The sequence below is a fragment of the Chlorocebus sabaeus genome, chromosome 8 (assembly GCF_047675955.1).
Source record: "Chlorocebus sabaeus isolate Y175 chromosome 8, mChlSab1.0.hap1, whole genome shotgun sequence".
Lineage (NCBI taxonomy): Eukaryota > Metazoa > Chordata > Mammalia > Primates > Cercopithecidae > Chlorocebus > Chlorocebus sabaeus.
In genome coordinates this window covers 18876928-18894229 of record NC_132911.1, presented here as the reverse complement: position 1 = coordinate 18894229, position 17302 = coordinate 18876928, and the positions used below count along the sequence as shown (strand labels likewise).

Here is a 17302-nt window from a genome sequence, read left to right as displayed (position 1 = left end):
AATTTCAGAATTGCATGAAAATAATAAAGATCCCCCAGTTAAATCATATTTTGTTGTTCAGAAGCAAAAACTGAGGCTCAGAGATAAAACATCCTGTCCAAGCTTACACAGAAAATGGTGGGAAGAGATGAGAAGTTTGTCAATAATGCCATGATTGTTGAATAATAGGAACAAAAAAGAGATGGATCCTTACAATAGTTTAACAATATAAACCACATGGAACATTTCAAGAAAGACTTAAACAATGATCTGTGTTTCAAAGCTAGCTCTACCTGGCATAGTATCTCACATCTGTAATCCTAGCACTTTGGGAGGTTGAGGCAGGAGAATCACGTGAGGCCAGGAGTTCGAGGCTGAAGTGAGCTGTGATTGCACTACTGCACTCCAGCCAGGGTGTCAGAACAAGACCCTGTCTTTAAAAATAAACATCATCCTCTTTCTCATTAGAACATACATGCCAACCATCACCCTTCTCTGGCTACATTTTACAGTCAGTGCTGGATGCAACCAACAAGCTCATAACCACACTGTTGTATCATTCTGCTTTTATTAAAAGGCAATGTAAAAGAGTGTTGACCTACAGAGTTAGGCCAGAGGTCCTAGCCAATTTCCATCCTCCCAGAAAAATGATCTCCAGTGGCTCAGAGCCACCTCAGTCCCTGTCCAGAGTCCATTCCCGGACTGGGAGTGGACCAAGGTGGGTGGGGGCATGCAGCAGAGCATAAGATTCCTGATAGGACAAATACGTGTCCCGAGGCTAAACAGAACTGGCTGGAATGTTTTTCTTACCTCCCATTTCTACTTCATTATGAAAATGGTGAACTGGGCAGCAATTATTGGGTCAATCCTGTGTGTCAGGTTATATAATTACATAAATGACTGTATTAGCTTTCTGGTGCTATAGTAACAAATCAGCATGAACTAAGCAGCTTAAAACAACAGACATTTATTCTCCCGGTTCTGGAGTCTGGAATTCTGAAGTGAGGGCCATGCTTCCTTCTGAGGCTTGGGGGGAACCTGTCCCATGCGTCTCTCCTAGTTTCTGTTGGTGGCCAGCGATCTTGGTGTCCCTTCTGGCTGCATCACTCCAACTTGCCTCTTGTCCCCTGGTCATCTTCCCACTGCATTTGTGTCTATTATCAAACCTCTCTCTTCTCCTGAGGATGTAAGTCATTGGATTTAGGGTCTACCCTAATCCAGTGTGACCTCATCTTAACTTTAACTTGACTATATCTGCAAAGACCCTATTTCCAAACCAGGTCACATTCACGGGGATGGGGGTTAAGACTTCACTATATATTTTGGGGGAACACAATCCAACCACAAGTAGCATCCAAACAGCCTGCTTATTCTGTTCTGGTCTATGCACTACTGATAAAAAAAAAAAAAAAAAAATACATGTGCAGATGCTTTGTCCTTTTGGTGTACTCTAGAGCCAGGGGAGGCCAGGCAAGCCGTGGCCCCATTCTCCAGAACAAGAAAACAAACTCAGTGACGTGTGCTCACTTTCCTGCAGGTCCATCTGTATTTTTATGCATGTTAAGCCACTCATCCTATGTTTTAAAACTTCTCATTCCATTTACATTCATGACTTCTGTTTTTCTATGTCTCTCGTATCCTGGTTCCAACATGTACAGTAAGTGAGGTGTGTTTTAAGCATCATCTCAGCCAGGAAAAGGTTTTTTTTTTTTTGGCCAGCATTCCAAAGCCAGTGTGAAACTTGACAGGCCCCTGAAACCTCCTGAGATGATACAGAGGGAGTACAGGGGTCATATGATACTTCACAAAGATACTGGTTTTCAAGTACACCTTCATTTCTAAAAGGTTTCCATTTCTTCGTTTGTTTTATGTATATCATTAAGGTCATACCCTTCATGACAGATGCTTGCTGAAATTGAGACTCTTCTCCCTTTACTTTTGGAGTGAATATGAGCAGAGGTCATTTTCTCTTGACATCGAATTCCAGTATTTGTGCAGAAGAGAGGTGTCAATGAGGATTCCATGGATGCTTTCAGTTGATCAGTACTGGCTCTGCTGCAGGGTGCTTTTGGCTTCACACATAAATGTTGCGGTGGCGTTTGTCCAGGGGAAAACCCAGCTGGAGGCTGTAGGATGACCCTGATGGAGGCTGTCACTCAAACAGCTCCAGGTAGTCAGGTAGCTGGTCCTGCTGACCACAGGGATAGAGGAGGAGCTCCTTTCCCAGGGAAGTGATGGGTTCCTCCTGTCAATCAGAAGGCACAAGGTCAAACAGTGTGAGTAGCAACCACATGCTCTTCCTACTTCCTCAGAGGACATCACTAGCTGCCTACCCAGGATTTACATGAAGCTTTCGTGGTTTATGATCATCCTAAGAGGCATTTTTCTTATCCACATGTGGCCAGGTACTCTCTTTCCCTCCAGGGCTTGAGTTCTAACTTAAGACTGTTCTCATAGGTCAGGGGTCCCCAGCCTCAGGGCCATGGACCAGTACCAGTCTGTGGCCTGTTAGGAACTGGGCTGTATAGCAGGAGGTGAGCAGTGGAGTGAAGCTTCATCTGTATTTACATCCGCTCCCTGTTGTTCACATTACCGCCTGAGCTCTGCCTCCTGTCAGATCAGTGGCAGCATTAGATTCTCATCGGATGCAAATCTTATTGTGAACTGTGCATGTGAGGGATCTAGGTTGTGTGCTCCTTATGAAAATCTAATGCCTGATGATCTGTCACTGTCTCCCATCACCTCCAGATGGGACCGTCTAGTTGCAGGAAAACAAGTTCGGGGCTCCCACTGATTCTACACTTCGTTGAACTGTATTATTATTTCATTGCATATAACAATGTAATAATAGAAATAAAATGCACAATAAATGTAATGTGCTTACATCATCCTGAAACCATCCCCCAACCCCTAGTCCATGGAGACACTGTCATCCAGGAAGGTTGGGGACTGCTGTCATATGTGATCCATGTGGCTATAGCTTTTATTTTTTCTTTTCTTTTCTTTAGCATTTCCTGTATTCTCTGCCCCAGTGGGGTTCCCTGAGTATTTAAGGAAGAACTAGGTTCTAAGATAAATGAAACACAATTAACAATCCTGTTTATCAGGAACAATTACCAAAGACAACCACCCCGCCCCACGTACTTGTGTCAGCCCTTTTCCTTGTAATTGTCATTCATTGTTAGAGCTGCTACAGGACAATAACTCAGAAGGCAAATTAAGTTTATGCATTGCTTCACCTTGTGATATTCCACCAAATCCGCCAGGGTGGCATGCTGCAGCTGGTCCACGCCCAGGAAGCTGTAGGAGTCCGCAGAGGCATCGATGAGGAAATGTTTACAGCTGTCCTCTGACAGGTGGGACAGGGCATAGCCTTTGATCCTTTCACTGACGCGGATGAGAAAACTGCCGGGCACGCCTGTGCTCAGAAGTAGTTCATTTGCTTTCTTGAGTGTGAGAATTCCTGTGGCAAAGCAAAAAAAAAGGCAGGTATTTCAGCCAAATCATTTCCCAAACTCTCCTCTGTTAAATCCAGTTGCATGGATAGAGAGTCAGTGACACTTAAATAAGACACAATAAGAGCAATTTTAAGTCTGTTTTGGGTTTCTTAGGAATACGGAATATTCTTCTGGTATTTGCTAATTAGACATGAATAGGTTACAGAGGCAAACTGTATAAAAACCATGTATAGAGGTATACATGAGAGCTTCAATGTCAACCTTAAGAGGAACATATTTCCACTTTATACACCCATTTCACACAGGTGTTAGTTTATGAGGGTCTAGCTGGATGCATTGACGGTCATCCTGGGAATGTTTGATCTGGGAGGGGATTTTAAGATACTCTCCCTAGGCCAGCTCAGTTTACCAACAAGGACTCAATGGCCTAGGGCGTGATTTGACTTGGTCTAGGACAGTGGTTCTCAACCAGGACAGTGTCTGAGAGACACCTTTGGTTGTCGTCATGGATGGAGGACGCCACTAGCATCTAGTGGGTAGAGGCTAGGGATGTTGCTAAACAGCCTATGAGACAAAGAATGATCCAGCCCCAAATAGCAGTAGTGCTGAAGTTGAGAGTCCCTGGTGTGGGAGGCGCAGCAATTTAGTGACAGAGCCAAGTCAGACTCAGTTCTGTAAAGTACCTTAGACTGTAGCTACTGCTAAATGACACTACACTGGCATTTAAAGGAATAAAACTATATGTGTGTCTTCATATACATATATGAAGTTATATATAGACATCATGAATTCACACTCTTACTCCAGACCAGCCTTTTCCCCAGTTAGTCCAAACTCATGAGGTGTGACTCATGTTCCAAATTTTTTATTCCCATCATAATTCGTCGATGAATAGATAATGCTGTAAAACTCATAGAAAGTGCAGAATCGCATCTTGGAAAGATGGGGAAGTCAATGAATTATTCAGTGAGCTGTGATCTGGGAGGGAGGAACAGCGTTCTACGCGTGCCCTTTTTCATTTCGGCAGATAAAACTCTTGCCTTGTTGGCTCCCTGTTGATACTCAGTACCTTATTATTAGGAAAACAAAACAGTAACAGAACCACCTTAGGAAAAGGCAATGGGCTCCCAGAGCCCTTTTGTCTTGTTAGTACAGTTAATTGGGAAGTGAACTCTCTCCAGAGTAAAATAAAACCATTTCTGTTCTCTCTTCTATAAACAGACCTGAATGACAGGAGGATTTTAAAAACTGTCTGTTTTCTCCTAGCCAAGATCATCCGACCAGCCCTTCTCCTGCCTCCTCTTTTCCTGTTTCCTATTTGGGAGGACATAGACCCCAGGTGTCCCACTGCAGAGTCCCCGTGTATGAAGGTCAACCCCGTGTGAGCTCTAGGTAAGAGCTGGGAGTAGATGAAAAGACCAATCTCCCTGACTTGCAGATAGTCAATGTCCTTACAACAGACCGGGGCCTTGCTGCTAGGGGCTGTGGCTCTATTATACCCCTTCCCAGCAGATGACTGATGCACATGCCTTGTACCCATCACATCTAGTGGCTTTTTCACCCCTTCCCTGCTGAGACAGACCCACTGGACACTGCAGGCACCATGGACACTGAGGGAGCCTCTTGGTTCAGATGCTTTACTATCCACATGAGGTACTCAAATCATGGCTATCTAAGTTCCATCAGATAATGGCTGCTGCTCCTGTGTGTCTATTTCCCCTTCCTAAGCATACCTGGTCCCAGTGATAAATTATAAATGACAACCATACATTAAAACAAAGCACCAGGTACCAGCCCATGTGGGGACTGCACATGGCAAATCTCTGAAGACACTGTATGAGGCTGTCTCCGAAACCCAGGGATGCTTTTCAATGACGCTGAAAAGTCCCCTTCAGAAACAAGAAGCCACGATTGGAGGAGAAGCAGCATTCTGGAAAAAGATTAGTCCCTCCTCTTAGACTGATGGCTCACTATGAAATTCCAGGTTGTTTCAACAGATGGGGCAGATGTTATAATTTATGACATCTGGAAATTATCCAGATGAATCTGAATTCCTAAAATAAAAGCTAGTCTGGAAAATTATCACCAAACCTGGGCTAACTAAGGTCAAATGCCTTTTAAGATGAGGTCGTAGTTACTGTAACTGAAACTTTCCAAAAGCCTGTTAGCCTTACGCACAGATCTTGGTGCCATCTAATCTCCTGGGACACCAGGACCCAATCAAACATATTGGTGGCAAAGCACAGGTCATAGCAGAGACTCCTTGTACAACATGGGATTGGGCAGGTTCCAAAGGGAAGTGCCCTGGAGACTAAGCTTTGAATGATCCAAGAGGTATTTTGTCTTTGCTTCTTTTGCTTTGTAAGAGGATTACTATTCCTTAATAGCAAACCGGCTTGGTGCAGCTAAATACACAGGTCAATGTACAATTTGTCATGAATCCATCAGGGGCAGCGTGTGCATTTGGGGTGTCCTGGCTGTGATTACTGGCAAGCAGTTAGGTTTATCTGCTGGGATAGGGAATTCTTGAGCACAAAACCAAAATACTAGGTTAGACACTGATCACTGAGGACTCAATCAATGTTTTCTTTTTTTTAAACAATCACTCAAGCTGCAGTGCAGTGGTGCAATCTCGGCTCACTGCAATCTCTGACTCCTGGGTTCAAGAGATTCTCATGCCTTAGCCTCCTGCGTAGCTGGGGTTATAGGAGCCCACTACTATGCCCAGCTAATTTTTTGTATTTTTAGTAGAGACAGGGTTTCACCATGTTGGCCAGGCTGGTCTCAAACTCCTGGCCTCAAGTGATCTGCCCACCTCGGCCTCCCAAAGTCCTAGGATGACAGGTGTGAGCCACCGTACCTGGCCTCAGTCAACCTTCTCACGGTACTTATCCCCCGAGTTGCCTTTTGCACAACTCTAAGAATTCTGAAGCACGGGTCTTCCCCCCAGCCCTAAAGGCTATGACATTGGTGCTGCTTCCCTCTGACCTGATCTCTCTCCACACAGCTTAAAAGAACCAAACCTGAGGTCCTAGGAGGATTTCTGTGCTAGTGAAAAGAGATAAATAATTTTTTTTTAAGACAGGGTCTTACCCCGTTGCCCAAGCTGGAGTGCAGTGATGCGATCATGGCTCACTGCAGCCTCAACCTCCTGGGTAGCTGGGACTGCAGGCACGTGCCACCGTGCCCAGCAAATTTTTGTAGAGATGGGATTTCGCCATGGTGCCCAGGTTGGAATATTTTAGTCCATCAGTTTAGTGAACCAGATTTTCACCCAGGCAACAGTCTGTTGATTTTACAGTTGAATCCAGGCCGGGAATGGCAGACCTCTGGCAGCCCAAAAGAAAGCAGATGTTACTGCGTGAGGTCTGATGGGCAGCGTCTGGCCCTCAAGAGCCTGGGGCAGAGCAGGAACTGAAACTCCTGAGAGCCTACACAAGAGCACCAGCACAGGGGTTCGTCACAGCTGGAGAAGGTCCCACTCCGCTCTCTGTGTGATAATGGAAATATTGCCACGTGCTACTGAGCACTGAAATAGGGCTTATTTCTGATTCATTTTGATGTCAAAAGCCACCTGTGTTTAGGGGCTACCCTAACTGGATAGTGTAGCTCTAAACCTCTCTAGAATGACAATTTTTCCTAGGTAAAGGCCCCAGGGAACTACTTTTTGCATAGGAGAGGGTAAACAGACCCAAGAACCTGAAAGTAACTCAAACTCCAGTAGGCTCCAGTTGGAAATCCAAGTGGTAGTGACTGCCCCACAGGGCGGTTCAGTGGTATCTTTCTCCACAGCTTCCTCCCGGAAAACTCCTACTCACTCGGCAAGATTCAGCTCAAGAGCATGACGCGTCCTGATCCTAGCCTGGGCAGTCAGTCAGTTTCTCCTAGACCTGCTGCGCACCTGCTGCCACCTCCATCTGAGCACTCAAGTGGTCAATGCAGGGTCTCACCTGTACTGATCTCCATCTGTGTACTCAGCTAGTTTTCGCTTCTATCCAAGAATTCACAGAACTTTCTGCCATGACTGTCCTGCCGTCCCCGACTTCCTCGAGGCCAACTACTCCATCTTATTTATTTTTACACACTCAGCACCTGCCACTTAGAAGATGGCCAGAAAAGGGTTTAATGAATGCTTGTGTCTTATAATCCAGTCAGAAACTTCCTTCTCTGGGACACTTCCATGCAGCCACTTCCTCTAGTCTAAGAATTGTGATCACAGGGACAAGAGGTGCATTTCATCTTTCTCTGAAGTGCCACCAGGTCTAAATATTATTTGGGTACATTTGTACAACTCCTGTGTCTGGAAAATGTGTGTTTAAAAATCAAATGGAAGACAGCCAAATAAAGTTTGTATTACTTCCTTTCATCTTCACAGCAACCCTACATAGACATATTGTTGTTATCCTCAAATAATGGATGAGAAAACTTGTATACCCTGCTTAAGGTCATTCGGGTAGGTCAGGAGAAGCACTGGGATTAGACCCAGGCTGGCTGACCTCAGGGTCCACGCTGTCACCCATTCTCTCAGACAGAACACCTGCCTTGCACCGGCGTACCACACTGTTCAGCGTGCTTCCACTGCATTTTAGAGTTGTTATCATCATCTCTATTTTATAGATGAGGAAATTAACGCAGAAAAGGCAAGTACCCAAGCTTGCAGGATTAGCAAATGACACTTCCAGGGTTTTCTGTCTCCTATTGTAGGGTTTTGCTTTTTAACCCACCAGGCTCATGGAATTTTCATGGAATGAACTGAAAATAAAATGGGTGTTTATTTCACAAAGCAGTGTTCATTTCTCCCCTTGGCAACTTAAAGAAAATGCATTTTTCACTGGTTACATATGTGTAGTATGCCTTGATGTGGGGACAGTGACTCTTCCAAAATCTAAGCTTAGCATTCATGCTGCTGAGGACTGAGAAGCTCCTTAGTAAGTCAAGGATCAGAACTATTAGCATTATTCATCCTCACTTCATTATCTTAAATGGCTAACACTTATTAACTAGGGCTTATTATGTGCCACACAGTTCTTCATGCTTTACAAATATTAACAACAAATTACATCCACATACTGAGGCAGGAACAACCCCTAATGATCTGCATTATACATATCAGGGACAGAAGGACACAGTCATGTGACTGCCTAAAGCCACACAGCTAATTAACGGGGGAACACGATTTTGAAGCCAGGCACTGTGACCCCAGGGACATGCTCTTAACCACTACTTACTTACTTTCCCTTGGCATAAAGAAGTGAGGCGGCATCACCTGACTGTGTCAGAAGAAACTGTCAAGAAAGCATGTGATAGTACAGAAATAAAAATTAAGGCATTTGATGGTCATGGCCAGGTGCCCTGTCTCACACCTGTAATCCCAGCTCTTTGGGAGGCTGAGGTGGGAGGATCACTTGAGACCAGGAGTTTGAGACTAGCCTGGGCAACATGGCAAGACCCCATCTCTACAAAGAAAAAAACAAAAAATATTAGCTGGATGTGGTGGCACACACCCGCATTCCCAGTTGCTCAGGAGCCTGAGGTGGGAGAATCACCTGAGCCCAGATAGTCAAGGCTGCAGTGAGTTGTGATCACACCATGGAACTCCAACCTGAGTGACAGAGCAAGACTTTTTTTTTTTTTTTTTTTTTTTTTTTTTTTTTTTTTTTTTTTTTTTTTAAAGCATGTGATGGCAAAAAATTTGAAGACAAACACATGGCTTTTAAAATACTAAAACAGTAGAATCCCTTTTCTATTCAAAATTCCAGGTGAAACCCCCAAAACAGAATCTCTCTTCTTAGGTTCTCACACACCCACTGTACCTGTCCCTTGCCACTGAGGCCCCTTTAGGGAACCTCAGGACTCCAAGAGCACGACAGGAAACTAGACGGGTCCAGTCCTGAGCATGTGTAGTGGGAAGCTTGGGGCTCCCAGGCACAGCTACTGCCATCCTGTCATAGTGTCAGGATGAGGACTCCAGTGCATCATCGGCAAAAACCCAAGTAAGAGATTGGGGCCAATGGGCTATTCTCCACATTACTGGCAAACATAGTGGCATTTTTGCAGGAAGCCTGCTGCACTGAGTAATTTATGAGAAAAGTCAGGTTCTTCCAGGAAAAAGCCAGCATTGCATAGAATGTTCTGCAGAAAGCTAACTCTTCCGAAATCCAAATTAATGTGTGTCGTTTTAGCCTCTTTGTTTCATCTTCTCCAGCTGCTTTACAATCTGAACAAATACTAAGCAATTTTATAGGGGGACCATGGAGAATAATTTGGACAAAATGTGCTTTGCTTTAATGACATTAATGTAAGTGAAGCCTTCATGCCAAAAGGAGCCCTGCCCGGGAATGGACTTCCAGCTGTCCTCCTCCACCACACACAAGCAGTGATGTACTGCTGCTGGCCACAGCCTATCCACTCCATAAAATGTGTGAATCATCCATGTAAATGAGGCAGGATATATATGTCATCTGAGGTTTAAGAACAAAGAGGCTTTAAGAAATCACATAAATAACTACTTTGTGCTCGGTGAACACAGAAGCTTGAAAATCCCTTTGTGACAGGTGGGCAGAATATTGATGGCCCCACAATTAAGAAATCTCCATTCTTCAGCAAAATAGTCAAAGGACAGATGATCACTGAGAAGCTCCTTAATAAGTCAAGGATCAGAACTACTGACTCATAGGTCTGCTAAGATCTTAGACTGAAAGAAATTTTGGGAAGCCTCCATGAGCCCTTCTTAATGCAACCTATTGAGTGACATACACTCTGTCTGGGGTGGTATCTAGTTCCCGTTTTGAAGGAGCTGTGCGTGACAAACTGTCGGGAGTAGAAGGGAAGTGGGGAGGAGTGGGACACAGGATTCTACCTTAACAACCATCTGTAGGGAACAACAATTCCAGAGAATAACTACCTCCAGGAGGTTCAGAATGACCCTCTAAAGTCAGTGGAATGTATCAAAACATAGAAGAAATAAAAATAGCTGAAGTGTGGCCAGGCGTAGTGGCTCAGGCCTGTAATCCCAGCACTTTGGGAGGCTGAGGCAGGTGGATCACTTGAAGTCAAGTTCGAACCCAGCCTGGCCAACATGGTCTCTACTGAAAATTACAAAACTTAGCCAGGCATGGTGGCACATGCCTTGTAATTCCAACTACTCCTGAGGCAGAGGCAGGAGAATCGTCTGAACCTGGGATGTGGAGGCTACAGTGAGCTGACATGTCACTGCACTCCAGCCTGGGTAGCGGAGAAAGAGTCTGTCTCAAAAAAAAAAAAAAAAAAAAAGGCTGCAGTGTGAACTATATTGCTATCCCACCAAAGTAAACAGGATGTGCTTGCTAAGTAGCTTAAAATATAAAGTACTGGGACCAAAGCACCAGGAGGGTAGGTTCAGTTGTATGCCATGACAGCAAAAGACAGCTAAAAGAAAGAAATCAAGATGGAGAGATTTCATCAAAAATCTAATTACATCTACATTTAAATAAAAGTGTTCATTAAATTTCAGAGGACGAATGATCAACTATTGATACATAAAGCAAATGTGTGAATTTTTGTTTAAAAATTTATAATTGGAAAATTTCTAAATCATAAACTTGTTTATACACAGATTTATATCTTTTTACCCATCTTCCCACTCCCAGTCCCTGCCAGTTTCTAAGCTCCAATATATTGCTATATTTTTAGCAGAAGTCGGAAAATGTTGATAGAATGAAGAAATGAACCTGTGGTGTTCTGGACAGAACTTCAGATCTCAATTTTATTTATTCTTTGGCCTTGTCTTGGGGGACTTTAAAAGCACGTTAGTGGGTAAAATGAATTATGTATCTACATACTTTGGAGACTCATAATCTGAAGCCAGAATAACTGGGATGACTCTTCAGTCAGCAGGATGTTAAGTTTGGCCAGAAGGACTTTCCAACACTTACTTAGTTTACAAATATTACAGACTATAAGGTCTTTCTTAAAGAATGTTGGAATCTGGCTATCAGACGCAAGAACCAAATGAATAAAACAAGCATTGCATTTGAAGGTCAAGACAGTCCCGACCTGAAAAAATGGTTGTTCAAGGACAACGGGATAAGAAGAGATAAAGGATGACAAAATCAGGCAGACTTAAGCAATAACAATATTTAGAAGATCATAAATCCAGAAAATGGGAGCTATTACTTTAGAAACGCTAAGACTCACCCCCGTCTCTCTGCACCATCCCTCCCAAACCCAAGCTCAGCCTTAACCTGCAATGTCCTGCCAAACTTGCCCAAAAACCTTCATTCTCTGTTGGTGAGGGTGTTGACCCTCTGTCCTTCCAAATTACTGTTTGCTTCTGAGGTGGCCTTCTAGCTTTTAAAGACAGGCCCCAAATAAACACTTGTAGAAATAACATAGCACAGTTTTTGCAGTAATTACAATCTGTTTTATTGAAGTGCTGCTTACTTACACTGTTACTCAAAATGATAGGAAAAGAGAGGTAGGGGAACAGGAATGATGAACTTAAACTGCACAATTCTGATAAATCAAAATAACAAACACCAGGTATTAGGTACTATTCCAAGCACTTTACATAATATTAGCTGACTGACTTTATAAAAACAACCCTATGACATAGACAGATTAGTATTATCCTCATTTTACAGAGAAGAAAACCCAACTCAAACCTAGGTAATCTAGTCATTACATTTTAAAATCCCTCCCCCTTAATTTTTTCCCCCTTTTGGGAGCCAGACACTGAAGACTAGGACATTCAAAAATAATTGCATATATGGAGAAAATCATAACATGACTATTCATGGCCATGGAAAGGTACAGGCTCAAAAAGGAGCTATGAAGACCTTAAGTTTGTACCTCAGACTGATCCTTGACATGGAGAAAGCCTGTAACAATAGAAACAAAAAAAATAGTAAGCCTTGGGGAAGAGGAAGAATCAGATTCCCAGAGTTACCACATTATTACATTCAAATACCCAGTTTTCAGCAAAAAATCACAATGCAAGAAAATCAAAAGAAAAACATGGCCCATTCAAAGGAAAACAAATTAGAAACTGTCCCGGAATGAAAAAGACCCGATGACAGATCTACTCACAAAATGTAAATATACAGAGAAAAAAAAAAAAAAAAAAAAAGGAAGAAATCCTAGAGCTGAAAGTATAACTAAAATGAAAAATTCACTAGAGGAATTCACAGGCAGATTTAAGTGGGCAGAAGAAAGAATCACTGAACTTGAAGACAGGACAATGGACATTATCGAGTTTGAGGAATAGAAAGAATAAAATGAAGAAAAGTGAACACAGCCTAAGGCACCTGTGGAACGGCATCAAATGACCCAATATGTTTTGTGGAACTATCAAAAGGAGAAGGGGGCAGACAGAATATTTGCAGAAATAATGAAAACTTCCCAAATTTGATGAAAGACATTAATATAAACATCCAAGAAATTCAACAAAATCCAAGTGAGATGAACTTAAAAGAGACCCACACTGACACACGGTACAATCAAACTGTCAAAAGACAAAGATTGGCCAGGTGTGGTGGCATGTGCCTGTAGTCCCAGCTACTTGACAGGACTGAGGCAGGAGGACTGCTTGAACCTGCGAGGTCGAGGCTGTAGTGAGCTGAGATCACGCCACTGTACTATAGCCAGGGTTACAGAGTGAGACTCTGTCTCAAAAAAAGAAAAAAGAATCTTCAAAGCAGCAAGAGAGAAGCAACTCATCACATACAAGGGATGGTCAATAAGATTATCCCCAGATTTCCTATCACTAGTTTTGGAGAACAGAAAGCAGTGAGCCAATAAAGACATTCCTCAACTTACCTTATGATGGGGGGGTTACATCCTTATAAACCCAGCATAAGTTGAGAATATTGTCAGTCAAAAATTCACTTCATACATCTAACTTACTGAACATCATAACTTAGCCTAGCCTACCTTAAACATGGTCAGAATATTTACATTACCCTACACTTTGGCAAAATCATCTAACACAAAAACCATTTTAAAAGTGAATATCCCATGTAATTTATTGAATATTATACTGAAAGTGAAAAACAGAATGGTTGAACAGGTACTTGAAGTACGGTGTTTACTGAATGTGTATCACGTTCACACCATCACAAGGTAAAAAAATCGTAAGTCAAACCATTGTAAGTTTAGGACTATCTTCATATTCAAAATACTAAAAGAAAAAACAACTGTCAATCAAGAATCCTACTGATTATTGATTCTTTTGGCCGATCCTGGAAAAATTGTCCTTTAAAAGTGGGAGACACATTAAGACATTCCTGGGTAAACAAAAGCTAAGGAAGTTTCTTACCAGTAAACCTGCCATGCAAGAAATGTCCAAGGATGCTACATGGTGAAATGAAAGGATGCAGACGGTAACTCAAAGCCAAATGAAGAAACAAGTAACTCAATAAAGGTAAACACATAGGCAATTATAAAAGATAGTATTACAGTGACATGGTTACTATCAAAATTAATCCAGCAGCATATCAACAGGATCATATACCATACCAAGTAGGATTTATTCCTGGAATGCAAGATGGTACAATATATGAAAATTGATCAGTGTAATACACCATATTAACAGAATAAACGAAAAAAATACATGCTCATCTCAGTGCAGAAAAAGCATCCGACAACATGCAATACCCTGTCATGATAAAAACTTAACAAACTAGGAAGAAAAGGAAACTACCTCAAGATAGTAAAGGCCATGTATGAAGAACCCACAGCAAACATCATAGTTAGTATTGAATGACATTTCTTCTAAGATCAGGAATAAGGCAGGGATGCCCACTTTCGCCATTTCTATTCAACTATTCCTGGAAGTTCTAGCTACAGCAGTTAGATAAAATAAATAAAAGGTATTCGAATTAGAAAAGAAGAAGTAAAATCATCTCTGTTGTCAGATCATACAATCGTCTATGTAGAAAACCAGAAAGATTCCATAAAAAACTGTTAAAACTAATAAATGAATTAAGTGGCAGGATACACAGTCAATACACAAAAAATCAGTTGCATTTCTATACACTGACAATGAACATGCTGAGAAGGAAATTACAAATCAAATTCCATTTACACTATCATCAAAAAGAATACTTAGGGCCGGGCGCCATCTCAGCACTTTGGGAGGCCGAGACGGGCGGATCACGAGGTCAGGAGATCAAGATCATCCTGGCTAACACAGTGAAACCCAGTCTCTACTAAAAATACAAAAAATTAGCCGGGCGCAGTGGCGGGCGCCTGTAGTCCCAGCTACACGGGAAGCTGAGGCAGGAGAATGGCGTGAACCCGGGAGGCGGAGCTTGCAGTGAGTGGAGATCGTGCCACCACACTCTAGCCTGGGTGACAGAGCGAGACTCCGTCTCAAAAAAAAAAAAAAAGAAAAAAGAAAAAAAGAATACTTAGAATTAACCAAGGAAGCGAAAGACTTATACAATGAAAACTACAAAACACTGATGACTAGGCACAGTGGCTCATGCTTGTAATCCCAGAAGTTTGGGAGGCTGAAGCAGGTGGATTACTTGAGGTCAGGAGTTCGATAACAGCCTGGCCAACATAGTGAAACCCTGTCTCTACTAAAAATACAAAAATTAGCCAGACATGGTGGTGGGTGCCTGTAATCTCAGCTACTTGGGAGGCTGAGATGGGAGAATCTCTTGAATCTGACAGGCAGAGGTTGCACTGAGCAGAGATCACACCACTGCACTTCAGCATTCCAGCCCAGGCACCAGAGCAAGACTATCTAAAAAAACAAAACAAAACAAAAAACCAAACAACAACAACAACAACAAAAAACAACTACAAAACATTACTGAGATAAAGAAGACATAAGTAAATAAAAACACATCCCATGTTCATGGATCAGAAGACTTAATATTAAGATAAAAATACTATTCAAAATGATATACCGATTCAGTGTAATCCCTACCAAAATCTCAACGACATTTTTTGTAGAAGTAGAAAAACCCATCTAAAAATTCATGTGGAATCTTGAGACCCCAAATAATCAAAACAATCTTGAAAATAGAAGAAAAAAACTGGAAGACTAACACACAGTCATTTCAAAACTTAACGCAATGCTATAGTAATCAAAACAACGTAGTACCAGCATATACACAGACTTATAGACCAATAGACTATAATAAAAAACCAAGAAGTAAAAATGCTTAGATGTGGTCAAATGAATTTTGACAAAGGGGCCAACACCATTCAATAGGGAAGGGGCAGTCATTTCAACAAATGGTGCTGGTAAAATTGGATAACCACGTGTGAAAGAATGAAGTTGGACCCTTATCTAACACCATATATAAAAATTAACTCAAAAGGGATCAAAGACTTAAATGTAAGACCTAAAGCTGGAACACTTTTAGAAGAAGACAGAGGGTCAAATCTTCACAACATTGGATTTGGCAGTGATTTCTTAGATACGACACCAAAGGCACCAGCAACACAAGAAAAAAATAGGCACATTGAACTTCATAAAAATTAAAGCATTTTATACATCAAAAGACACTCAACAGATTAAAAAGGCAACCCATAAAACAGGCAAAAATATTTTTAAATTAGACATCTAATAAAGGATTGATACCCAGAATATACTGTATAGAGAACTCTTGTAATTCAACAAGAACCCAATCCAAAACTGGGCAAAGAGTTTAAGTAAACATTTTTCAAAGAAGATATACAAATGGCCAATAAGCAAATGAAAACGTGCTTAACATTACTAGTCATTAGGGAAACGTAAATCAAAACCATGACGACATATGGCCTCCCATCCTCTAGGATAGCTGCTGTGAAATAGAGAAAAAAGAAAGAAAACAGTCATAGTGACTCATGCCTGTAATCTCAGTTCTTTGGGAGGCTGAGGAGGGAGGACTGCTTGAGGCCAGGCATTTCAGACCAGCCTGAGCAACAGTGAGGTCCTGTCTCTACAAAAAATTTAAAAATTAGCCAGACATGGTACTTGCAGGCTTATAGTTCCAGCTGCTCAGGAGGCTGAGGTGGGAAGATCACTTGAGCCTAGGAGTTCGAGACTGTAGTGAGCTATAACTGTGCCACTGTGCTCCAGCCTAGGCAACAGACAAAGACCTTGTCTCTTAAAAGGCTCACGCCTATAATCACAGCACTTTGGGAGGCCGAGGCGGGTGGCTCACTTGAGGTCAGGAGTTTGAGACCAGCGTGACCAACAGGGCAAAACCCCATCTCTACTAAAAATACAAAAATTAGCTGGACGTGGTGGTGCACACTTGTAATTACAAGCTACTCGGGAGGCTGAGGCAGGAGAATTGCTTGAACCCAGGAGGCAGAGGTTACAGTGAGCTGAGATCACGCCATTGCACTCCAGCCTGGGCAACAGAGTGATACTCTGTCTCAATAATAATAATGAAAAAAACAAATCTCATCCAAAAAATTCTTCCCAGAAACATCCAGAATAATTTTAGACCAAATATCTGGGACCATGGCCCAGTCAAGTTGACCCATAAAATTAACCATTGAGGCAACTTTCTTGGTGAGACTGTGCTGGTCTGCTTGCAATAGACAACACTGAGTTGAGCAGTTAGTTGTCTCCTTAATGAAGCTAGATTTTAGTTCTCAGTGTAATTAGGCAAAATAATCTCAGAAATCCTCAAAACCACAGGCATGAAAGAGATTATACAAATTTTAATTTTTTCATTAAAAAATGATTTTTCTTATGAAATATTTTAAACACAAAGAAAGTACCAAGAAAAATACAACACCAGTGATATAACAAGTGTTATATCTATTCTCCAGGTACAATGAATATTAACAGCCATATTTACTTCCTGTCTGTTTTTCTTAAGAAATAAAACTCGCCAGGGAAGGCGTGGTGGCTCATACCTGTAATCCCAGTGCTTTTG

The 17302-nt window shown here is 42.0% G+C and overlaps 1 protein-coding gene across 4 annotated transcripts in view; it reads right to left on the bottom strand.

The window, feature by feature from the left end:
• Window positions 1-530: 530 nt before the first annotated feature.
• The window catches only part of SH2D4A (SH2 domain containing 4A), an 82899-nt gene continuing 66127 nt past the window's right edge, over window positions 531-17302 (bottom strand). For all 4 annotated transcript variants that reach the window (XM_007961795.3, XM_037983738.2, XM_007961796.3 and 1 more), the window contains 2 exons: window positions 3219-3442; window positions 531-2224 (listed from right to left, as the gene is read on the bottom strand). In XM_007961795.3, coding sequence (XP_007959986.2) covers window positions 2132-2224; window positions 3219-3442 — 317 coding nt within the window. In that variant the 3' untranslated portion in view covers window positions 531-2131. The remainder of the gene's footprint in view (window positions 2225-3218; window positions 3443-17302) is intronic.